The sequence below is a fragment of the Myotis myotis genome, unplaced genomic scaffold, assembly GCF_014108235.1.
Source record: "Myotis myotis isolate mMyoMyo1 unplaced genomic scaffold, mMyoMyo1.p scaffold_m19_p_12, whole genome shotgun sequence".
Classification (NCBI taxonomy): domain Eukaryota; kingdom Metazoa; phylum Chordata; class Mammalia; order Chiroptera; family Vespertilionidae; genus Myotis; species Myotis myotis.
Genome location: NW_023416316.1, coordinates 17,026,545 through 17,052,176, shown reverse-complemented (window position 1 = coordinate 17,052,176; position 25,632 = coordinate 17,026,545). Strand labels below are relative to the sequence as shown.

Below are 25,632 nucleotides of genomic sequence, written 5' to 3'. Positions count from 1 at the left end.
CTGTCTCAAAATGAACACACTCTGACACCCCCAATAGCTGTGCTCTGCCTCCAGTTAGAGTCTGCTGCATTCATTGTTTTGGATAAGCATCGTTCTTTGTATAAGAATCTGAGCCTAATGCATTTTTAGATGGTCTTTGTCTTAGAGGATCTAGGAGATATACAAAAACAATATGCTAAAAACATAATTTTATTTTAAAAAAACCATTATCCAAGGCCTGAGTGCCCAGGTTCTATTACTTCTGTGTAGGATGTGCTCTGGGTAAAAATTCCATTCGTAGAGGCTCCTGATGTTTTATAGCACAATTTACATCCCTTGCACACTTTGAACCATGCATCATTACTGCCATGGGTCCCTTGATGTTGCTAGCATATGTCATTGGCTAAAATGCACAGACATCACCTGAGACATCCCTGATTTATTAGGATCCATCATGCCATCTATAAAATGCTTCCTTTAGTTAATGGGACCAGCTGTTCTGTGGCAGAAGCATCTGCCTCCAGAACCCTCCTTATTCCTCAAAGCCTCTTGAGGACACAAGAACTGTGCTTTGTAATTTGGCAGGACTCTGTTAGACCTCTGATCCCTCATCTTCTGGAAAATCTCCACCAACCATTCCTCCCTAGTGGAAAATCACAGCAAAGCTCTTCTGTAATGGAATGGAAAATTACCACTAAATACATAGATTTTTGAATGAATGAATTTAAAGGATGCATTTTTGATACTACCCATGACTTCTTAGGTCTTATATTATTTCTTTTTCTGACCTACAATCTTGACTTTTCTTTATGATTCTCAGTCAACATTTAGTCATTAAATAATTTAAGGGCCAAACTATGTGCTAGAGTCACTTACATAATTTAGCAATCATACTATGTGCTAGACTTACTTCCTTAGTGCACAGATGCAACACCAATACGTTTACTGTTTACACATCTGTGCCACTCCCCCCCCCCATACCCCCTCCCATTACCTGGTGCATTGTAGGCCTCTTCACACATAAAGTGGCTGTTTAAAGGAGAAGTGATTGATTCTATCCTAAGACTGAAAAGAGGAAGGCCTCACAGATGAAAGGCTTTTGAGTGGAGTCAGAGAGAAGTTGAAAAGGAATCATTCAAGGCAGAAAAGTAACATGAGCAAAGAAATGGGAGTGTGATATAGCTGGGGCATCTGAGAACTTACAAGTAGTTAGAAAAGCATATGAACCCCCAGAAAAGGAAGTGGTGAGCACTAGAAGTGTGTATTTTGACAGATTGTGACAGTTGATGGGCGGAGACGTGGTAGGCACAGATTAACTGGAAGTGGTTTTTGACAAGAATCTTAGATTTTATCAGACAAAATGTCACTAGAAAAGAAAGCTATTTAAGTGGTTTATTAACCATATGACCTAAAGAGTATCGATGCATAGAAGTAAGCTAGGTGGGAGTTTCACATGTTGGTGAAAGCCACAAAACTCTGTCCTTAGCCTAGGCGTCCACCAGTTTGTTAGCAACCCATAAATGTCGGGTGGGGAGAAAGAATTGTTTTAGGCCAGTTCAAGGTTTCTAATTCTGCAAGGCAATATTTAACGAAGAGAAGTGCGGATCTGAGATTGAGCTGGCTGACATGTCTGTCTTTGCCAACGGAATGTCTGTCTCCGCCAACGGAATGTCTGTCTCCCAGCGCTGCAAGTTTGGCACCTGAGCCAGAGTGGAGCCTCCTTTTCCAGTCATGGAAATGTGTGGAGGGACTGGGATCCGTACTGAAGCCTCCTAATGAGCTCCAATGAACGAGCTGTAGGAGAACCTGGGGCCAAGCCGGCACTACTTGAATGGTTTGCCTTTCAGAGGAGCAGAGAAATGTATGGAGTGGCTTCAAGAGTGGAGCTAAAGCCAGTGCTTTAGATGAGATAATATCTTTGTAAAAATAATTTTTTTTCAGAAGAAGAGGGAGGAAAGAAGAAAAAGAGAGAGATAGAGATTTGTTGCTCCACTTATTTATGCATTCATTGGTTGATTCTTGTATATGCCCTGACCAGGAATGGAACCTACAACCTTGAAATAAGGACTAAAAGAAAGACACAAGATCTTATTTAAAAAGAAGAGACTATATAACAAGAAATATTTGAAAAATAAACAAATAGAAATTCTAAAACGTATAGAAAATAATTTCTGAAAATTAATGGACACATTCAAAAATAGATTACACATAGTAGAAAGAAACATTAGTGAACTGGAAGAAATATCTGAGGAAATTACCCAAATGCAACAAAAGCTTATAAAGAGATGGAAAATGTGATAGGTCAATAAATATGGAAAATAGAAAGAAAAGGTCCAAAGTATAATCTAATAAGACAAAAAGAGAGAAGAGAGGAAGTAAAGAAGAAGGAATATTTGATGTGAAACTGGATGAGACTATTTTAAAATTGGTGAAAGACATCCATTCTCAGATGTAAGAAGTGCAATGTGTCCTGGACAAGATGAACAATGATAAACGCACCATTAGTCACATCATAGAGAAACACCAAACCAACAAAGATAAATTAAAAAAAATACCTAAAGGGACAACAATTCAACAAGAGTTTCTTCATTCTCATCACTATTACCATTTTGGACTAGACAATTCTTTGCTGGGAGTAGGGGGCTGTCTTCTACCTTGTAGGCTATTTGGCAGTATACCTGGCCTCTATTCACTAGATGCCAATAGCACCTTTCCTCCAGTTGTGACAACCAAAAATGTCTTCTGACGTTGCCAGATGTTCCTGGAGGGCAATATTGCCCCCAGGGGAGAACCACTAAATTAGCCTGTGATGGAATTCTCAATAGCAACATTAGAAGTGATAAGGCAATGGAACATCTTCAAAATGTTTGTGGGAAAAATACTATTAATGTAGACTTGTACACCCAGCTAAACTATAATTCAAGAGCAAGGATAAAACTATTATTTTCAGACAAAGATTGTATAATTCACTATGTCCTGCCCAAAGAAAAATATAAAGGACAATGCTTTAGGAATTAGAAACACGAAGTCCAAAATGAAGGAATGGGATGCAAAACAAACAAAAAGCAAAGCTCCAATAGTGACGAAGAGATTAATAAACACATGAGTAGATCTAAGTAAGCATTGAGTATATTAAAAATGACTAACTTGGAAAGTTGTAAGAAAAAGGGGAAATAAAATGTAGATAATGATATGACATTTATGATGAGCAGCGTGATAGAAATTAATGTTTTCCAAGATCTTTGAACTGATCAGGAAGAAGGAAGAGATGCTGAGTATGATCTCAGGGTAGGAAGAATTTCTTGAATTTGGCACACACTAGAAACAGACTATAAAGAAAATGACTGATGAACGTCAAACACTATCTAGCAATGTTAAAAATGTACATATCATATGATCCCACAGCTCCAAGTCTTGGTGTCTAGGCCAGAGATATTCTTTTTTGTTTGTTTGTTTTATTGCTTAAAGTATTACAAAGGGTATTACATATGTCTCCTTTTTTCCCCTGCCCTTGACAATCCCCTGGCCTCCCCTACCCCCCAGTGTCTTATGTCCACTGGATGCTTATATGCATGCATATAAGTCCTTTGGTTGATCTCTTACCCCCCACTTCTGCCCCCCAACCCTCCCCGGCCTTCCCGCTGCAGTTTGACAGTCTGTTTGAGGCAGCTCTGCCTCTGTATCTATTATTGTTCATAAGTTTATAGTGGTCTTTATTATCCATGAATGAGTGAGATCATGTGGTATTTTTCCTTCATTGACTGGCTTATTTCACTTAGCATAATGCTCTCCAGTTCCATCCATGGAGATATTCTGATTGACATGTGCCAGAAGACATGAGATAGTTCCCACGAAAGTCCTTTGAAAAATTAAAAACCCTCTACCAATGTACAGACTTGTTGTAATGATTTTCATTATTGTCTTTAATTCTTCTTTTAATAAATCCCTTTTGTACAATATATAGATATAACATTAGGCAGATACAGAACTCTTACGAAATGTTATAAGTGAATGATTAGTGACAAAAATACACGTAAGATTTGTAAAGGATAAAAATGTAAATTTTATATACAGTGTGATCTTTAATACTAGGAAACATATGCAAAGACAAAATTCTGGGAAGAAATATAGTAAAATATCACTACATTTATCTTTAGATAATTTTTAAAAATAACCTTTTTATTTTCTAGTTTTATATGGTGGCAATGCCTCACTTTTTAAATGAGAAAAAAACAAGACACTGTCAATATTTAGTTATTATATTTGATAACATTTCACAAACACGACTAAATTTTATTAGTCTATGTGGTTTATTCTGAAGCAGTTTTTAAATGAGTTTTTAATCTGCCAGAGAGAGATGGAGCCATAAGAAGCTAACTCCTGCACTGGTAGTTTAATATTAAAGCTTTCCTTTTCACTTAAGGTGTTAAGATTTGAGATTTCTGTCTGCTATTTATGCAGTTTGCAACAGAATGTCACCACCTGCTGGCAGGCCTGTATTTTTGGGACGGTCTATCAAATGAAATGAACTTCAACTTCGATAATTGTACAGAAACTGTACCCTCTCAGTTGTGCTCCAATCATCATAATAATGGCAATTTTTGTTGAGTTTATTTTTTCTTGCTAGGCCAAGCATTATATCATTTTATTCCTTGAATTATCCATAAGAATTATGATCCTTTAATGAACTCATTTGATGTAGGAAATCAAAGCTCAGAGAGGTTACACAATTTTCCCAAGGCCACACAATGAAGACCAGAGCTGAGCTTTCAAACCCAGGCAATGGCAACTTCCTGTGGTTCCTGCTTCCCACTGTGTGAAAAGCCACGGGGGTAAATCTGTAGTGTGAAAGCATGACACATGGTGAAAATGTTCATTGAGGAAGCCGGCGGGGAAATGTCGGGTCACCTGGGATTCAATTACCCCTCAATTCTTCCTGGCCTGTCTGAGACGCTAAGCAGATCACCCATCCAGAGTGACCTCTCCTTTCTCTGCACCTCACGGGGCTTTTGTGAGGATCAAATGAGACATTGAGGGTAAAAGCTCTTTGTAATCTGCATCCTGTTTTGTTTTTGTTTTTCAAATTCATCTCTGAATTAAAATGAGATCTTTAAAAATGTAATAGCCTGAAATTGAGTATTTTTTTCTTAAAGACATGTCATCTTTCTGTTGTGATTTAAAGTCTTGCCTTTGGTTTGCAGAGGATAAATGCTTATTTAGCTGTGCTTTTTGCATCTTTAATTAAAGTGTGATGATATTTTCTACCGCATTGCCCAATGTCCATTACTCAAGGCCCAGTTTGCTAAATCACTCTAATTCCAAGCAAACATGGTTCCCTCAGGAGAATATGCTCCCTTTCTGCCGTCAGGGAATAAGAGCATAAAGCTCTCCTTGGCTTTGGCTGACAGGAAATGTAATTTAACGTTCAGGGGAGCCCATCTCTACAGTCGGGAGCATCCCTGCCCTCAGCGGCTCCCAATGCTCCTTACCGCACAAGGTTACTCACCCTTCTTTGCAGGTGTAAGTGACGGTGCTCCCCAAAGTGAAGTTACTGCCCGTGATGACAGCATCTTTGATGGCAGGAGGCTCTCCACAGAAGACAAGATGACAGGTAGGTGGCGCTCTGTCCCAGCTGCCGGATGCCGAGCATTCAAGGATGGAAGGGCCCTGTAAGCTACAAGAAAGAATGACAGCGCCTCTTTCATTGCCTGTTTATTTCCTGCTATGGCATTGACACAGGAAGGACTTAGAAGAGAACAGGGGACCCCTGAGGAATCTAAATACATAAATATAAAACTTCTTCATATTTTATTGCTTTATATAAAAGGAAGGGAAACCTGAGCAGACTGTAGGCCCTTTAAAACAATGACTGGGCTAAAACAACATGACTTGGTGCAAAATAAAATGTGCTCATTGGTGGTGCTGTAGGGCCCTCCAGACCTTGTGAATAGGTTACCTAGATCAGAAGGGGTTAGCAGGCTGGCTAGGAGACAGACACCCAGGATTACTGAGATGCTCAGGGTCACTGAGGTCAAAGGGCACTATCCTGGCCCTGAGCCTGGGATCTGAATCGTGTTGCTCATGACTCTGACCCCTGGTCTCCCTCAGATTTTGCAAACCTCGCCTCCTGTGGCATGGCTCATCCATCTTTGCTTGCCAAACTGATTCTGATTGCCTGTATTACTCACTCCATGTTCTGTGCACTTGATCTGTTTCACTTCAGATCCTGTTGCCCAAGTTTCTGATCACAGACTGATTCTCTCCATTGTCCCCTCTGTTTGTGCGCCCCTGGACTCCACTGCGCCCCCCCACCCCGCCCCCGCAACACACACCCTATTATTCAAATTACCTTCTTACAATATTAAGGACCCAGGCCCTTAACTTGACATGCTTTTTATAACATCCCATGTGATGATGATATAAGCTTGGTAAGTCACTTACCAAAAAATCCAGGCCTTGTCTACACTTCACAACACTTTTTGCCTTCATGTTTAATGTCTAAATGCTTATAGCAATTGAACTAGAGTTTCCAGATGAAATATTTCCCTGGGCGTTCACTGTAAGCTAGGCCTCAGGAGTCATACCAATTTGAGAAACTTGTATTGAAAACCAGCCAGTCACATGCAAATGAAACCTACTGAGTAAATGGTGAGTAACAGTATTGTAGAAAGCTTGGCTGGTATCTGTGGACTTACGTGTATCCACTCTCGCAGGAATACGATGCAGTAGAAAGGTAGGTAAGCCCGCTCAAAACATATTTCCCATGGTTTATATTTTCAGGGCTAGAACACTTGATCGGTTCACACACAGGAGGAGAGTGACTCCAAGAACCGCTAGCAAGACAGGATGCCTCTTTATCACCCTCCAGAGTATATCCTTTATTACACCTAAAGGAGATAAAGGAAAAGGACAGAATATAATTTGCTTTACTTCTCATAATTTTATCTGTGCCCAAGCTCCCCCAAAATATTGAGAACTTATTCATATTGGAAGAGTTCTTTTTTCCTACTGAATAATGCTTTGAAATTTTTTTTTTATGGTTCAGTACTGTACATCTTCCCCACAGGGATCTTGCTGGGTGATAAGAAGGACTACAGATTTAAGGATTTGGCTTGCCTCCAGTTTGTGTCATGGATTAGCAGCTGCAAACAGAACATTCTTGGTTTGAGAGTGATCTGATCTAGTATTAGCCCCTGTAATATTAGATTTTAAATATCAGATTTGGAGCCAAAGCTTGCTTGCTTGCTTATTTATTTATTTATATTGATTTCAGAGATGAAGGGGGCGGGGAGAGGCATCAATGATGAGAGAGAATCATTGATTGGCTATTTCCTGCACGCCCCACACTGGAGACTGAGCCCACAACCCAGGCACATGCATGACCGTGAATCAACCATGACCTCCTAGTTCACAGATTGACACTCAATCTGTGAGCCACACTGGCCAGACCAAAGCTCCCCTTTTAACCAAAGATATTCATTAGCTTGCAGAGCTTTCTTACATGGCATCCATTCTTAAAGCTTCTCAAGGAGGTGCTGGTGGCAGTAACAGATTGTGATTTAGGGATTTAAGGATTCTAGATATGACTACCATTGGATAGATTATTGCATTCAATTTCTTCATACTACACACAACCCGGTTAATTCCATATTAATTCAAAACCTTCCTCTGGGACTATTCTTCCTCCTTTCTCCCAGTATTATATCACTGCCAGCAGTCACCAACAACTTCTACAATGTCGTTTCAATCTTAGACGCTTACCTATATATCACTTTACTGCCGTAGGTAAATGCTGATCCATCAATGGCACCGTTTTCTGGAGCAGCTGGTGCACCGCAGGAAACAGCTGTGAGGATGAAACACAAAAGCATTGCTTTTCTTAGTGAGGGTGTGCAGTCTCTCTGAAAGTTCAAGGGTAGCTCTAGGTTTTCTTGTCATGTTTACACATAAGCCTAACAGTTGGGTTTTAGATACTAAGAACACTGACGCAATACAATCCTTGACATTTCTAGCCCGCAAATGTCTAGGATTGCCCAACACCATAAACGTGGGCAATTTACTCAACATACCTTCACAATGTGGTATCAGATGGCTCCATTCTCCAGATTCCGAACACGTGATTTTGTTTGTGCCCATCAGCTGGTATCCTTCCTCACAAGAAAATGTGACTTCGGCACCCACTGTGTAAATCTCACCAGAAGAGTGGCCATTTTCTGGATTGCCTGGAGCCTTACATTTTATTGGTTCTTGAAAGAGAGAAGCAGTTTTGGGGGGAACAGTAAGTGGCTTTCACACAACCATCCAAGGCCTCATGGCAAAATAATTCTACTACAGGTTAGGTGCCAGTTAGATTCTGAGGAAAAGGCTTTTGAAGGCAGGTACATGAAAGCCAGAGATGTGATGACTGATTAGACCAGAAAATATATTTAATAGGCAATTAAACAATATTTTGAAACAGCAAAAAATATATAAAAATTTATCTGGCCGAAATGGCAGGTATATACTGGGAGGTAGTGGTGGAGCCAGGGCATGGCTTAACAAGGATTCAGTCCCTTTGACTTCCCCTAACCTCATACCCATCATTCCAGAGTAACTGACGTTCTCTCAAGCTCATCCAAAGCACATTTAGGAGAAGTCTCCAGCCTCACTATTCAAACAGACTACAGATGGTGAGCCCCTACCACTTGCAAATTTGGGGTCAGTCACCACTTGTAGGAAGGGAAATAAGTTAAGGGGAGATGTGCGGCTAGCTCTGAGTAACAGAAGTGACTATAATACTTGAATTCTCCAAAAGGGAAGAGATATTGATTCAATTTTCCTGAAGAGCACTTAAACGCTAAGGACTTTAAATGAAATGCTCTCAAAAAGTCAATGCAATTATTAGACAGGTTTTGAGAATTATTCTTTATTATTTGCTGGTAGTTGCTTTCTCATAATAAATGCAGAAAAATACTGATGGGTGGAGAGATGGGTATTATCAAAGTTATCACAATATATAGAGATGTGGTAAGGCAAGATGTCTATTTTTTTTCCCAATGATATTATTCTGTGTGGCTGGGGCAGAGGAAAGATACTGACGACAAAGATGTGATAATGCATCTTCCTTGTTCTGACTGAGGCAGTGGAAGCCATTGGTTATATTTCTAAACTCATTCTATTATTTTCTACTCTGTAGGCATTTCTTCAATAGTCGGGTGATATAGCTGGCTCTCAGTTTTGTTGTTCAGAACTTGGGAGGTTGGGAGAGGCACAGTGCTAATTTAAAGCACTTTTAGTTGTTACTTATGTGTCTTTTTAAATTTGGTTTATCTTCCCCATCTCCTCTTTGATGTTGAAAATATTGTCTTATTTTCAAATAATATACATTGGAAATATACACTTGACTAAAAAATTTAAATAAACTTGCCAATTACACATATACTAGTTACCTGCACAGTGTTTACCATCTCCCATGTAGTGAGGGTTACACAAGCAAGTGTAGGACCCATTCGTGTTCAGGCAGGAAGCATACTTGCTACAATCGGACCCAAGTGCACATTCGTCAACATCTAAAATGAAGACAGATCACAAAGAGCAAAGTTAATTTTTCTTATGTATCAAGCATTTGTTTTTATTTTTAAATCACTACATATCACTTAATGTATAGCACTCTATTCTCTATATAAATTTTAAATAAAATCATAATCACATTCAGATATATAATAAAAGCTATTATTTCTTTAGTTTATAGATGGGTAAATAGAAGAACAACAACAAAAAAACCAACAACATCAAGATACTCTTAATATGGAGCCTAGTAAAAATTTAAACTTTTTGGCAGCTCTATGGACAGCTGCTTTGTCACTGCGGTTTGCCCAGAGCTTACTGGGATAGGATGAAGTTAACAAAGAAATAACATGAGAGAGTCTCAGGGGTTTGGGATGACTGTCTCCCATAGAATTTGACTAAATCAACACAGTAATTGTCAAGATTTAGCTCACCAATGCATGATGGTGAAATGCCATTCCAGCTCCCATTATTGGTACAGAACATCCTTGAATCACCCAACAAATAGTAGCCATTGTTGCACTGGTAGGTCACTGTGCTGCCAGCATGGAAGTCCTCGGCTGAATAAAAGCCATTCTCCAAAGAGGGTGGCAACCCACAGCTAATGCCTATGTGACCAGGAAGGATACAACCACATTAGGGACAAATGCTTAAGGGACATTTTATTTATTGACAGATAGTTGCGTTAAGCATGAATTTTTCATTGCCCACGCACATTAGATGGAGAGTGCTCTAGGGGTGGTAGCACAACCATCATTGAAAACCATCTGAAGTCTAGCTGAACAGAAATCCTATAACAAAAGATATAAAGAAAAACCCACATCGAGACTGGTAGGAGGGGTAGAGAGGCAGAATGGACTGGTCCCACATCCATGTGTGGCGGTTAATAATTGGGAGCGATATCTTGGCTACAGAGGTACCCCTGAGAAGCAAAGGGCCCCAGCCCCACACTAGGCCCCCAGCCCAGAGTTCTAGTGCCAGGAAGAGAGGTCCCATAACTTCTGGCTATAAAAACCAGGAGGGATTGTGGATGAGTGAGATGGAGGGCTGCCTGAGTCCCAGGCATTTCTCTTAAAGGGCCCACACATGGACCTGCACAGACTCATTACCTCTGAGGCCCAGCCACTATGGCAGTAACTCCAAAAGCACTAGGGACAAACAGGAAGAACTCAACTGTTTGGCTTCAGGGTGAGGGCTGGAGGGGCGCTTTCTCCCAGACAGAAGTGCTGGCAGAGGCCATTCATTGCTCCTTTGCTGAGACCGCCCCCTGCAGGTGCAGGACTGCACCTTTTCTGAGTCTCCATCAACATAGCTAACGCCTCCCAGGTGATTCCCTGACAACTCACCCAGCCAAATTTTGGGCCCACCTAAGCCACTCCCAATGGCATTTCCAGATAAGAGACCTGTCTTGACTCTTGCTGCGGACTTTTTTAAAATCTCTCAAAGGTCCACAAACCCCATGGAAGCGACACCTGGCCTTGGGGTGCCCTGTACCCCCTGCTAAGGGGCCCGAGCCCGGCACTAGCAGCAGCCAGCCTCAGTTTGCAACTGGGTGGTCTCTCTGGATCTTCATTGCCCACCACCCTTCTGGTGCCCAGCACACAGGGTTCATTGCACAAAGGAAGCACTCAATGAATATTTTCTGTATTTGCTACTGTAAAGTATCTAGCTTTTACACAGCATTGCTGAAAAGTGTTCTTATGATTCCAGTATTTTTCAAGAGGCACTAAAATGCCTTCAACAAAGGCAGCTCACGTTCACAGTGAGGGAATGGTTGTGTCCACTGTCCTTGATTCAGACAGTACTGCACAGGGTTCCCAACCATCTGGAAGCCTGGATCACACGACAGACTGATTCTGGAGCCTGGTTTTAAGTCTACTGATGCAGTCCGCAGATGAGGTATGGCTCCTTCTAAGGGTGGGCAATCTGAGGGCAAACAACACAGGTAGAGAGCTTGTCAACAACAGTGGAGCATCGCCAGGTCAAGGTTTTAAAATCGTATGTTATTCCAACATTTGAGAGCCACTCTACTGATATTAAAATCACTGGCAAGCAAAATTAGCAAAAAAAAAATATTTGAGCCAACAAACAACTTTCCCTCTTTCAGGGGGAAAATATCTATATCTATATCTATCTATCTATCTACATCTATTTATCTATATCTATAGGTAGATCTATCTATCTACATCTATCTATATCTATAGGTAGATATAGATAGATATATAGATATAGATATATAGATATTTTAAAGAAAATATTTTAGGAATAATTAAAATGTTCTTGTAAGTTATGAATATAGAATATATTTAGAAATTTGTTTAAACACACTGAATTTTAGGGTGCAGTTTTGATCATTCCGAGTTTGACTATCAAATGTGCAGGTTATAACATCCACTGTGCTACCTGCCCCTGCAGGGCTGCTAGCAAGTGCAGAGCCGAGAGAGCGCCCATCTCAAATGGGAGGACAGGACTTCGCTGGGCAGTTAAAAACTGACCATATCCCTCTTCTCGTCCGATTTTCCTTATCTTATTCTACCTTTGTCCAAGTTTATTCCACAATTAATTTGCACCCTGTTACACAGAATATATTTAGTAGTTAAATAAAATCCTTTGGATGAAGTTGGGTAAAAATGAACTATTTGTTAACCAACAGACTAAAGGGCACACACTCTTTGACTAACAGAATTTCAAAGTGTCTCCTTTTGCTAGAAACCCAAAGTAGTCAAGAGATAGCAGAGTCTACGGAAGAAGGAAACTCTAACCGGAACAGAATATGCTCTTGGAATCGATCTTCACTTTCCCCACAATTCCCGATAGGAAGTCAGGCCAGGCTAACACATTTCCTTTAGTGAGCTCCTCTGGGCATGAGGTAGCCAATGATTTCACCTGAAGATTTAAAAACACATCTTTAGGTAAACCTTCCTTGTTTCTCTGAGACAGAGTTATTATGTCTTAACGTAGTCCTGCTAAAAACATCTGCAGATTTTGGATGGGGTGGGGTGGAGGGAAGCAGGCTTTTGTAAGATATGATTTTAGGCAACAGGAAAATTCTCTCCCCCACACTCCTCTTCACCTCCATCTTTCCCTTTCCCAAATATTTTAGGATTGCTGGAAATTCGGAAATTCTATGCAGAGAATTTGTCTGAAGCTTTGTAGTTTGTTAAGGTGCTGTAGAGGTCCCCTCTCTCCATTGTCCTGTCTTCTATCTCTGATCTAAAGTTGAGGCAATAAAAGCTTAGACAAGCTCTGCCACTAATAATAAGAGCAAGCATTTAACAAGCCCTTAGCATGTGACAAACAACACCGTGACAGTGCATGCAGGATTAGGTTAAATCCCAACCTCCACTATGCCGTTCTGTTTATCTTCATAGATAAAACACACACACACACACCCTAAAGCTTAGAGAGAGGGAGTAACATGTTCAAAATCATCATGGCAAGTTTGTGGTAAAACAGGGATTTGAACCCAGGCCACTGGACTGCTTTAACTACTCACTCATCTGTAACTCTCTATGTATAATTTTATGCCACCCCTAAATTCCTACACTTTAAGGAGAGGGGTTTGAAGTATTATTCTCTATGATCTTTTCCAGCTCTGAAATAACAAGGTTTTATAAAATAATCATGTCCAAAACAATTTAAAAACATCACCAAGAAACTGAAAAGGGGATTTATTGAAAGTTACTGTCGATAACCTCTAGCTGGCTTAGTCTACGATCATAGCCTCAAATGATACTGGAGGCGAAGTCTGAAAACCCAGAGGTTGCAATAAGATAGGGTATCATTAGGCTGTTCACATTTTTACTAGTTTTGTACCTTTGTATCTCATTACTGTCATACACTGAAAATGGAATTGACCTGCTGTGGAGACAGGACATAGTCCCAGAGGTTGAGCTGGCTTATGGAGCCCACAAAAGACTCCGCTGGGTTGAATCCCTCTCCTTTTTTGTCTTGCTCTTGCCCAAGAACTAATGCACCGCCACCTAAAGAGAGAAGAGAAAAAAAGGAGGGCAACTGATCTGATTGTTATTCCTAAAATGCTAACTTAACAAAAGCACAGCCAACATAAATGTATTAGGGAAAATTATTAAAAAGCTCAGTTATGTACATTTACTGCATGTTTTATCAATAAGGACAAATTTAATGTTTTATTAAACAACTTAAAATAAAGTTGTATTTAAATATTAGATTTATAAAAATTTAACTATAAAACTAGGTATACATATATATGCATATATCATTTTATGTCAACAAAATAGTAAGTCCTATTTGGCCTCCTTTCTCCTAGGCAATTATCCACCATAGTAGACTATTAGTTGATACTCTTTTTCTACAATGCTTACATTTCTTTCACAGATTCCAAGGAATCTTCTAAAGTTGCCAGTGGCCACCTAATCACCAAATCCAATGGAAATTCTTCAATATTCACCTCTGGTGACTTCTCTGTACCATGTTTCTATTGTCCATTTCATTCTATTTAACTGTCTGTTCTTTTGTACTGGGTGGTCTGTGTCCCTCCAGAGCTAACCTCCACCCTTCCCCCTCTACTTTGTGCTCCCAAAGGCTGACACCTATGGACTGCACTACATCATTTCCTTGTCCCTCTGGCTTCTTTCTGTTCCTGGGGTGCTGGAGGCTAATTCCAGCAGGTCATAAGTGCAATAAGTTCATCAAAAGGTTGATGGAACCTTGAGGCTTCAGCAGGGCTGAAGTACATATTATTTCCTGCTGGAGTAGCTGAAAGCATTTCCCCAAACCTGAAGATCTGCATATATTATTGCCTGCTGCCAAACAGCTGAACAGCCAAAGGCAGTTCCCCCAACCTGATAATCTTACTGTTTACCAAACCTTACCTTTGATATGTATATTTGCTTTGCTATAGGGCAAAATGTGGGAATAAAAGCCCTGGGTCCGAAAATTCGGAGAGAGAACTTGGTTACTCTAGCTAAATCTCCTCTGGATCCCCCATGTATTCCAAATTTACATTTCTAGTCTCTTTATTAATTTACACACAGCCCCTTCTCCAGATTCCTGAACCCTTCTAGATGCAGGATAACACCCCAGCACTATGGCAAATGGAAGGACCAGCCCGAGATAAGAAGATGAGATGAGGAAGTTTAATATCCTGGATACTTTCCTCCCAGGCAATGGAGGATAGTGGCTGCCTTCCTCTGTCTGACATCACTACTCCCACTGACTGATTTCTCTCCATCGTTAAATGTTCGCCTAAATTCTGGCAACAGCTCTCACTCCTTGTCGTTTCAGGCCCATCCCTCATGACTTTCCATTGATGCTACTCATGGGGTGTTTTACTATCTTACTTTGGTTCTCTTAACCTTGGTCATACTTTTGAAGAGTCCCTTCATTCAACTCTTCAGTTAGCCTCGTGTGTGCCACCGGCTCCCTGCCAGGAGCCTTGCTGGTGCCATGTGGTTTCCATGAGAACATCCTCTCCTGGTTCTCCCTGAACCTTTTTGCTCCTTTATCTGCCAGCCTCTTATATGCTGATGCCCCTAGGATCCTACCCCCACTTCCTCACTTCTTCCTTCAACTGCTCTCCCTATCTGACCTCACTTACCTGCCGATCAATGTCTATAGATCCCTCTTTCAAGATTTCCCAACCTACATCTCTTTCTTATAAAATGAATAATTAAAAATTAATACATACACATGGATGGAAATTTGAAAAAAATAAATATAAAGAATTCACCCTACCCAGAAATAATTATTTAATACTTTTGTGTATTTCCTTCTAGGTTATATTTTAATTTTAATTTATTTTTTAGTGTGCATGTATGTGATATTTAAAAACACACAACTCAGGATCACAATATACATGATATTTCAATCTTGCTTTCTTTCTTGAACATGTTCTTGTTTCATGAGTTTTAATAGTTATTTTATATGAATGTACAATAATCTATAATTTGCTTAATTAACTAAACAACCACTTCTAATTGGATACCTTGAGATAAATATATTAGTACATAAATATTTGATTTTTGGTAGTTGAATTGTTGATTGCATGCAAAGCATTTCTCTAAGGCTCTTGATGGAAGTTTCTAAATTGTTTTCCAGAAAGGCTGTATCACAACCTTTATACAATTCAACCATGCTGAATCCTTGCCAATCAGACCTTATCACTAAAAACAACTTTCAATTTGATATAAAGTTGTGTCAACCTATGTTTTTGGTTGAATGTATTCCTGTGATCAAAATTCAAACACATTATGTCTAAAACCAAATACAGAATCTTCCCCGACTCCAACTCTTGCTCTGATAATTGTGCTTCCCCTAGAATTCCTATCTTAGCTTACAGGCTCTTCAATAAGCTTCTTCATCCAAACTGAAACCAGTCATTCACTGAGCTCTGTTAAATGGGCTCTGCAATATTTTTTGACTCCAGTTCATTCTTACTGCTGAGATTTGACAACCATCTCCCTGGGTGGACACTATTACAGCTTCCCTCCCCTCCCCATTCCTTTAACCTACTTTTCACTCTTCCATCAGGGTTTAATTTTTTTAAGAGATAGAAATGCTGTTTTTAAAATTATAAATGAAATCATTATGAAAATATCAGAAAAGAATAAAGAAGAAAATAAAAGATATCTGCCATCCCACCACCCAGGGAAGAGATAGTTGAAAACAAGAAACCTCCACCCTACTTTACCTGGTAATGCCACTTCCCACTGAAACAAAATGTTTCCACATTTATTAAACTGCCAACCATTCCTCCTCATTTGATGCAGATCATAGAAAAATCTCTATAGAGCAAGCTTATTGCCTTGTACAATGCTGAGAACCCTGGATCACCTAATACTTTTGCTTTCCTTCAAACTAAGACTCTTCAAATATTTTTCTAAAAGTGTTTATAGAGGGGAGTTTTGATTTTTAGTGCTCCAGCTTGTGCACTGGATATATTTGTATACTGTGAAGACTGATCATAAAACAAAACAAAACCAACATACAAACAACACCAGCAATTAATCTCCTTGGAAGACACGTTAGTTCAAAGTGCTTCTTGAGCGGTAACCGGTTTGGCTCAGTGGATGGAGCGTCGGCCTGCGGACTGGGGGGTCCCAGGTTTGATTCCGGTCAAGGGCATGTACCTTGGTTGTGGGCATATCCTCAGTGGAGGGTGTGTAGGAGGCAGCTGATCGATGTTTCTAACTCTCTATCCCTCTCCCTTCCTCTCTGTAGAAAATCAATAAAATATTTTTTAAAAAAATGCTTCTTGATAGTCTTACTAAAGCCCCACATGCATTTCCTACACAGAGGGTCACAAAGCACACCTAGAAAAAGCTTATAATAATTTACCATCTGGATAGTCAGGGGGTAGCAAATAAAAGAGAGACTTATTGATCTTTGTCTAAAACCTAATGCAACAAAGCTAGCAAACTCCATGTTCACCTAAGCACCACTACTTTTAGTGATTAACACAATTCTATTTCTTTTGCTAAGACATACCAGGTATGGCCGAACCTACGGAGAGACCCATACCACCATCAGATAATTTCCCATCAATATAGACTTTCCAGGCTCCATCCACACTTGTCCATGTGATTGCAATATGATGCCAACTGCCGTCATTCACGGAGGGACAATCTGTTATCTTTTCCTTGCCATTCACATAAAGAACCCAGCTGTGGAAAGATTCCAGGGGACATAGTCATCAGTCATATGTTGTAATCCCACCTGTGGGGAATGCTTCTATTTTTTTCTTCTCTTTCCATGTGGGTAAAGCACTTTGTATAAAACCATTACTTCTTCCCCCCACCCCCCGATTTGGTCATATTTCACAGAAGCAGATTTGATTTACTAATTACGCTTTATCGTAGCTCACTGAATATTTGTGTTTCTTAAACATGGAGGACTAGGAAAAAGTCTTAGGATGAGCTGAGACACATTGGTCCAATTTAACTGACCATCCACTCTGGAGAGAGTAAGCCAAGCATGAAAGAAATGCCACCAGTAGATGAGTGGATAAAAAAAAGCCGTGGTACATTTGCACAATGGGTTACTATGCAACTGTAATAAAGAAGGATCTCTTACCCTTTGAGAGACCTGAAGAGTATTATACTAAGTGAAATAAACCAGTCAGAGAAAGACTAGTGTCACATGATCTCACTCATATGTGGAATCTAATGAACAAAATAAGCTGATGAACAAAATAGATCCAGAGACATGGAAGCATGGAACAGACTGATAAATCTCAGAGGGAAGGTGGGGAGGCAAGAAGAAATTAACCAAAGAACTTATATGCATATATGCATAGCCCATGGACACGGACAATAGTGTGGTGAAGGCTAGGGAGTGGAGGCGAGGTGGAGAGGGTCAATGGGGGGATAAAAAGGAGACATCTGTAATACTTTCAACAATAAAGATACATTTAAAAAAATAAAATGCAAAAATAAAGTGCAAGCAATGAGAGTTGTACAAGCATAGAATGGTTGCCTTCCTCTAGATGTATGTTCTTAAAATCAGGAACAAACTTTGGAAAATAAGTCTGTCTCTTCATTGCCAAAGCTATCATGTGGCAGACAAAGCATGTGGATCCAAAGAAAATAATAACTAGAATTAAACAAAGGTGACCAACACACGAGGGTTCCAACAACTCCGTCACTTAGGGAAATGTCAAAGATAATAAGCAGTTTAAAGTGAAATATTTTCAAAAGCAAATGGAGAAAAAGACAAGATTAGGGAAAACTGATAAGAACTCATTACATATCTTTCCCGGGATCTTCTTAGCCCCTATTCCATGATCTTTATGATGAAATAATATTTTTATAATATTGGTTTTCCTCTGGAAAGAGAGCTCAGTGGGTCTTTGAGGCTTGCAACCTTCTCAGTAGCAATAGGCCACAAATTTGGAGGTGTCTGAGAGGAACAGACCATGCAGTAAACCACAGAATCTATTCAGATGGAAGGTATAAACCTCAGCCTTGCCAAGGATTCCACACGTGGTGAAGAGCAGTGGTTCTGAAGGGACCACAGAGCTGAGGCAATGGACAGCTCAGGGATTAGTAATGTGGGCAGATGACCAATAATGGGAGTCCTGTCCAGGTCTGTGGATTTTATCAAAACTCTGGGTTCTATGAATTAATCTGCAAGAATCCACTCAGTAGTGAGAGAAATAGCTGAGGCTGAAGGGCCTGATAGCCCGAAGGGATGGGACCCTGAAACTGAAATTAATTGATCCAAAAAGGAAAAAGAAATGTCATCTTGCACACCCGAGTTTGTAGACTGCTTCACACTCAATATGTGTCTCTCACAGATCAGCGATGTCGCTGATATCCCTTGACCCTTGGAGGCCCTGATATGGACAAGAAGGAGCAAGGCTCTACGAGTCAGAGTCGGAGACTTGGCTTTGCCACTCCCAGAGTGTGAGATTTGAGACAAACCATTTATAGTCTTTGGAACTTTTGTTTTAATATGTTAAATGTGCATGAGTTCCTCAGGACATGTGAAGATCAAATGAAGTATTTAGTCAACAGCAGTACTTAGTAACACAACAAGAAAATGCTTAGTAAGTAGCAAAATACATGTATAAGGTATTATCATGAAAATTGCCCTCTTATAGAACTTGTCCATATGTTCCCTTTGGTTACTGTCACCCTGCCATCATGCCGAGGCACCTGACTCCCCTGCTCCCCAGGCCCAGTGTGAGGTCTAACTTGGTGCTGGGATAAGACTGCCTGCCATTTCTGCTCACCCATTGTAATCGGTCAGAAGGAAGGTATTGTCGCTGCCATTCTCCAGCGCATAGGAGATTGGCGTTCCGTAGTTGTTGACGTCAGAGGATTTCATCCAGAATGTGCAGGTTATGGCATGGAGAGATGGAAGCACACCGTCTAGGATGACGTAACCATAGGTACCAGAAACTTCAAAATCCAGGTTAAAGCGCGTAGACTGTTCTGCAACAAATAAGGAAAGTGTGCAGACCATGGTGCTTGCAGGGCATTTTTCAATGTCTAAAGTAAGCAGCAGGTACACAGGGCTACTGTCATAGCAGCCACTGCAGTAAATAGGATGACCTGAGAAGTGGTTTCAAAATTAAAAATATATTCTTTACAAAATATAAAACAGATTCTTTTAAATAAAATAATCGGTGAGTATCTAAGATAGGAAAAATACTCAGTAGTGAAGGAAACAGATATAGGGCGTGGTTGGAAGGAGAGGTACGAGTGGGGAGCTACTAAAGATGAGAGACACTAAGGCATGGCTGGATGCTGTTGGGAACGACCCAGTAGAGTGGAGTAACTGGCGCAGGAGAGAAGGAGAGGCAACTAGCTTAAGGGCACCCGTTCCATCCCTACTCAGGGCTCTGGCTCTTCCCTAGTTCATGACCAATTCAGCTCTGCCCCAATCCTACATACCTCACTCAGAACGAAAGTCCTACAGTTAAAAGGCCGAAGTGCCCCGAGCAAGCAGTTTAGCAGTGATTCTCAAACGTGTCCATGGCCTGCGACCTCCTTAATCAAGTAGCTTATCAAAGCGTCCCTCCTAAACCTATAGAATGTGAAGAGTTCTACTAAATTCTATTTTCTCATTGCCCCCTTACACCTCTAAGTTTCTATATCCTCGTCTGTGCTACTGCAGATAAGATTACCTAGTTTATTAGATGGCTCTGAAGATTAAATAATGAAACAATGCTTATTACAGGGTTTTTTCCATCCAAATAGGTGGTGCTAGGTGCAGGTAAAAATTGATTCTGTTATATCCCTGTCTTTAGTATTGCTGTGAATTCTACATACATATATACCTGTTTCACACCTGCTGCCTGAAAATCCCGGCTGACATTTACAACTGTATGAGTTTAATCCATCCACGCAGGTGGCTTGATTTCTGCACGGGTTCGACTGGCATTCATTGATGTTCAGTTCACAGTACGGCCCTGTGAAGCCAGCCGCGCACTGGCATCTGAAGGGAAACAAAATGTAACGATGAGAACAGCTGCAGAAAGGCAGTAGAGGATGGATGTCTCCCACTTACGGTAACGTGTCTCAAGGACTATAACAATCGAAATGCTCCACATCAAAACTTTAACTGCTAGTTACTTTTGCTAGTTCAGCTAATAAACCTAGTTAACACAACATTTATCTGAAATGTTTTAGTAGGAGGTGGTTCTGATCAAGATGAAGTATTACCCACACATTGGGAGTGTCTCTCCCCATAGCTGTTCTAGGAAAAGAAATATTAAAAGTCCAGTGCTTCTGTATTTGCTTCTTGTGTAATTGTGTTTTCTTTCATCTTTTATTGCCTTCCCAAGTACACTGACAGCTTGTATCCATGGGTTCCACATCTGCAGATTCCGTTTATCATGCATGGAAAGTATTCTACAAAAAATTATTATGTGTAGCTGACATGTACTAAGCAGTTAGGCGTCCGATGGTTGATGGTTGCGTCTGTACGGAACATGCACAGACTGTTTTCTTGTCATTCCCTAGACAATACAGTATAACAACTATTTCCATAGTATTTACATTGTAATGGGTGTTGTAAATAATCTCGAGACCATTTAAAGTATATGGGAGGATGTATGTAGATTATATGCAAATACTAGGCCATTTTATATAAGGGACTTGAGCATCCCTGGGAGTCCTGGAACCAGTTCCCCATGGCTATGGAGGGATGACTATATAAAACAGCAGTTTCCAAAGGCAGCTGAGCACCGCAATGACTGGGAAATTTTAAAATTGCCTATTTTAAAATTATATACTCTATGCCAGACTTAGTGAATCAGAACCGTAGGTGGTGGGGAGACTCTACTGTAGCCTATTCTTGGGATAGAATTTGGGAATGGCTGACCTGGGACTCAAGATAATGCTCTATAAAGACTACATAATGACTGAACAATTAAGTAAAGAAAAATAGTAGAAAGAACCAGACTTAGTCTTGTACCTGAAGCTATTGACACCATCTTGACAAGTAGCTCCATTTTTGCATGGTTGACTGAGACACTCATCCATGTTTTTTTCACACCGGGTACCCCAAAATCCAGCTGGGCATTTGCACAAGAACCTCCCAACCTGATCTTCACAGACTGCATTATTTAAGCATGGGCTTGACTGGCATTCATTGACGTCTGTTTCACAGTGCAGGCCTGGGGATGGTGAGGAGGAGAAAGAGCCCAGTGTTAATCCCTTGGGAGGACTGTGATCCAAATGCTGACTTGGAAGATGCTGCTTGTTAAGGCAGGCTGCAGAGCCACTGCCTATCAAGCTGGTTTGAGATCCATTCTTTAATGAGCTCCGGTTTTTCTAAGTCATTTAGGACTGCGTTTTTGATAACCTACTCTTTTTACCTTATGTCTTTCTGAAACTAACATTAGTAGTAGACATCTACTTGAGAGAATGTTAAAAAGTAAAAATAGCCTGGCTGGTGTGGCTCAGTGGTTGAGTGTCAATCTATGAAACAGGAGGTCATGGTTTGATTCCCGATCAGGGCATATGCCCAGGTTTTGGGCTCCATCCCTAGTAGGGGGTGTGCAGGAGGCAGCCAATCAATGCTTCTCTTTAACCGTCAATGTTTCTATCTCTCTTTCCCTCCCCCTTCCTCTCTGAAATAAATAAAAATATATTTTTAAAAATAGTAAGCTATTTTTTAATAACGTTAAAAAGTAAAACTAGCACATTTAGGTAAAAAATGTCCTCTGTTTCTTTGATGTTGCCTCTTCTTCATTGTCCATTTTTTTGGACTTCCTCTTTATCAATTATATATTTAACCATATTATTTAGCATCCATTTCAATATTAATCTTCTATACTTTATCTCATTTCTTCTTGAATACTTGTCTTACCATATAAACTCTTATCTTCTCTTTCTCTTTCTCTGTCTATGTCTCTTTCTTTACAAATACACAAAGACATTATTTTTTCTGAACTGTTTAGGAGTAAACTGCAGATGTGATACCATTTTATCTCTAAATGCCTCAGTTAGAAATTTCTCAAAAAATAAGGGCTTTCATGGCAAAAAAGGGACTTTCTCTTATATAATCACGACACCTTTATAAAACCAGAAAATTAGCACAGACTGTATAACGTTAGTAAATGTAATAATCTGTGGTGCTTTATAGGACTTTAAGACAATGCAGGAAGAATGGGAACATCCTACCTATGTATCCTTTCGCACATGTGCAGCGATAGCCAGCCACACCATCCACGCAGACGCCTTTATTTAGACAGGGACTGGAGCTGCACTCATTTATGTTTTCTTCGCACAGTGGACCTGCAAAGAATCATGAAATATCTGAGCTGGAGAAGGTTAAGACTAATACTTTCCAAGTGAGTTGTTCAGGAATAAAGCAGAACAATTGGAAATCATGGCTACTGTGTTTGTAAAAAAATTTGCTCTTTGGCAAATACATTGAAATAAAACATTTTCTTCTATTGTGTGAACTGCAAAACTTTACTAGCAAGAAAACGGATATTTTCAGGATGCAATGGAAAATGACAACCATGAATATCTAGCTATTTTTAGTTAAGTAGATAAATGTCACTTTGTTTTAAACTTTTTTATCATATTGTTAGTTGTTCACTCTTTTCTGAGTTTATCCCTTGAATATTTAAGATGATTTATTTATCTACTAGTTGCAGGTTTATACCCTTAAATAACACAGACTGAATACTCCCACCCACCACCCCCACCAAACGCCATTCCACTCTGTTTCTATGAGTTTGGCTTTTTTTCTTTCTTTCTTAATTAAGATTTTATTGGTTGTTTTGAGGGAAGTACACAGACATTTCAATTTATACACAATTCTTAATATATGTACCCAAAACCTAAAGTTGTATAGTTGTGATTATTTTCTACACAGTTAGCCCAGTGACTTTCCAGCTTCAAATCCCGAGGCTAATTTTCCTTAATAGAATATCAAGTACCAATATCTTCAAATGTTGATATGCTGTTACATCAAAATCCCATTAATTCACAATTTAATATCAGATATACATAATCAAATTTTCAACCTTTCACAGCACACTAACAATGTTACTAGGGAAACTGGACTATCACACCAAAGATGTTGCAGAAAATTCTGATGGGGAGAGCCAAGGTCACAGGTGGTTTATTTAGGAAACAATTCTACCAAAAGCATGAGAATGGAAGTAGTTTAAAATGTTTAAGACAAGTGAAGTGCTCAACTAATCTCAAATTGCCATTGAAACTGATATGTATTAAGGATAAAAAACTACCCCCATCAACGGAAGGTTAAGCTGATGTCCAAGACAACCAAAGCTCCATGTCCAATATCTCACTGTTTTCTGGGTGTACAAAAAAATCCAACAGACAACCAGCAAATTATTTCCCCTCTCACAAAACAGCATTTACACGTCAAAAAATGGGATGAAGTGGAATTCCCTTCTAAAAAAGGTTTCTAGAGCGACTACAAAACTGGTTCCCGAAATAGTTGAAAATATTCCTGTGGATTATACAACAAGGGAGACAGGGACTACTGAGGAGACATGGTGCATGACATTAATCAGACTTGGCTTCTTCCTCTCCTGCTTTATCCGAGGCTGGACTCCCTTGGTTTTTGCTTCTCCGTTTTCAGCAGGTAGATCTTCAGGCTCCTGGTTAGCCACTTCGGCCTGCTTTCCCCTTGCTCCCCTTTTCCCTTTGTTTGTACTTTTTTGTCTTTATCGTTCCTGCTGCTTTTTCTGGCCTCACTTCCACTTTTGCAGGAGCAGGTTTAGCTGACAACCTTCCTGATCTCCTTTTGGGCACCTCCTTTACTGCCCCTCAGCAATGGAGCTGACCTTCCCCTTGGGCATCCTGGCAGCAGGGCCGGTGCATGCCCAGTGCCTGTGGGCTGCTTGGCATTGAGAGCCTTTCAGAACCCAAGTGGCCTGGCTGTTGCCATTTCTCCCACTGCCCAGGCTGCTTGGATCCGCCATGGGGGCGGTGGGAGAACAGATTGAGTTTGGCTTTTTAAGATTCCATAGAAGTGAGGTCATAGGTCTTTCTCTGTCTGACTTATCTCACTTAGATAGTGCCCACAAAGATGTATCTATATCTACCACATTTGCTTTATCCTCCATCCCTTGATATACACTTCCGTTGTTTCCATATTTTGGCTATTGTGAACCATGCTACAGTGAACACAGGGCTGCAGACAGCTCTTTGGCATAGTTACTTCATTTCCTTGGATAGATACCCGGAAGTGAAATTGCTGGATCATATGGTAGTTCTACTTTTAACTTTTTGAGGAATCTCCATACTGTGTTCTATAATGGCTGTGGCTTTAACAATTTGCATTCCCACCAACAGCATATGAGAGTTTCCTTTTCTTCATATCCTGCCAACACTGTTACCTATCTTTTGATAAAAGCCATTCTAACAGGCGTGAGGTGATGTCTCATTATGGTTTTGATTTTCAGCAACGAAATGTCAATGATTCCAAGGTTTAATGTGAAAATAAAAAACTTTCCCCTTACCTGTGTAACCAGATGGACATTCACAAATGAATTCCCCTACTTGGTCTTTACAAATCCCATTGTTGAGGCATGGCAGTGAGCTGCATTCATCAATGTCCGTTTCACACTTTGAGCCTAAAATGCAAACCAAACACTGAAGGACAATCAGAGGGAGGGAGGAAGAAAGGTAGAGTCATGATCATTAAAAGGTATTTATCCCCATAATCTGAATTTATGGAGAGTGGTGGAAAAGAAAAGGCCAGTACTCATTAAGTGTTACCATCTAGGTTAAGTATTTAATAAAGGTAAAGGTACTGCCTCTTTCCAAACAGATTGAAGATATCCTTATAAGGATATATAAAAGATAGCAAACTATCTCAAGTTAGAAGTACTGGGAGGGGAGGGAAACCTGGACTCATAAAATGGACCCAGGAAGTTGGTTAATTCTAAAGTGGAAAATATAAAGTCAATGCCCTGACCAGTGGATAGAGCGTCAGCCTGTGGACTCAAGGGTCCCAGGTTCGATTCCGGTCAAGGGCATATACCTTGGTTGCGGGCATATCCCCGGTGGGGAGTGTGCAGGAGGCAGCTGATCGATGTTTCTCTCTCATTGATGTTTCTAACTCTCTATCCCTCTCCCTTCCTCTCTGTAAAAAATCAATAAAATATATTAAAACAAAGAAAAGAAAATATAA

The 25,632-nt window shown here is 40.1% G+C and overlaps 1 protein-coding gene and 1 pseudogene across 2 annotated transcripts in view; both read right to left on the bottom strand.

Annotated features, from left to right (window-relative positions):
* SVEP1 (sushi, von Willebrand factor type A, EGF and pentraxin domain containing 1) overlaps positions 1 to 25,632 on the bottom strand; it is a 148,638-nt gene that overhangs the window by 38,851 nt on the left and 84,155 nt on the right. For both annotated transcript variants that reach the window (XR_004971183.1, XM_036330047.1), the window contains exons 22-36: positions 24,959 to 25,072; positions 22,638 to 22,751; positions 21,427 to 21,628; positions 20,288 to 20,445; positions 19,238 to 19,439; positions 16,993 to 17,168; positions 13,384 to 13,508; positions 12,288 to 12,411; positions 11,281 to 11,451; positions 9,960 to 10,133; positions 9,408 to 9,527; positions 8,049 to 8,225; positions 7,741 to 7,825; positions 6,675 to 6,866; positions 5,486 to 5,653 (exon numbers count right to left, since the gene is read on the bottom strand). Coding sequence is in view for 1 of the 2 variants with exons in the window: in XM_036330047.1 (XP_036185940.1) it covers positions 5,486 to 5,653; positions 6,675 to 6,866; positions 7,741 to 7,825; positions 8,049 to 8,225; positions 9,408 to 9,527; positions 9,960 to 10,133; positions 11,281 to 11,451; positions 12,288 to 12,411; positions 13,384 to 13,508; positions 16,993 to 17,168; positions 19,238 to 19,439; positions 20,288 to 20,445; positions 21,427 to 21,628; positions 22,638 to 22,751; positions 24,959 to 25,072 (2,302 nt within the window). In the remaining variant the exon portion in view is untranslated. The remainder of the gene's footprint in view (positions 1 to 5,485; positions 5,654 to 6,674; positions 6,867 to 7,740; positions 7,826 to 8,048; positions 8,226 to 9,407; positions 9,528 to 9,959; positions 10,134 to 11,280; positions 11,452 to 12,287; positions 12,412 to 13,383; positions 13,509 to 16,992; positions 17,169 to 19,237; positions 19,440 to 20,287; positions 20,446 to 21,426; positions 21,629 to 22,637; positions 22,752 to 24,958; positions 25,073 to 25,632) is intronic.
* On the bottom strand, positions 24,000 to 24,816 carry LOC118667196 (annotated as a pseudogene).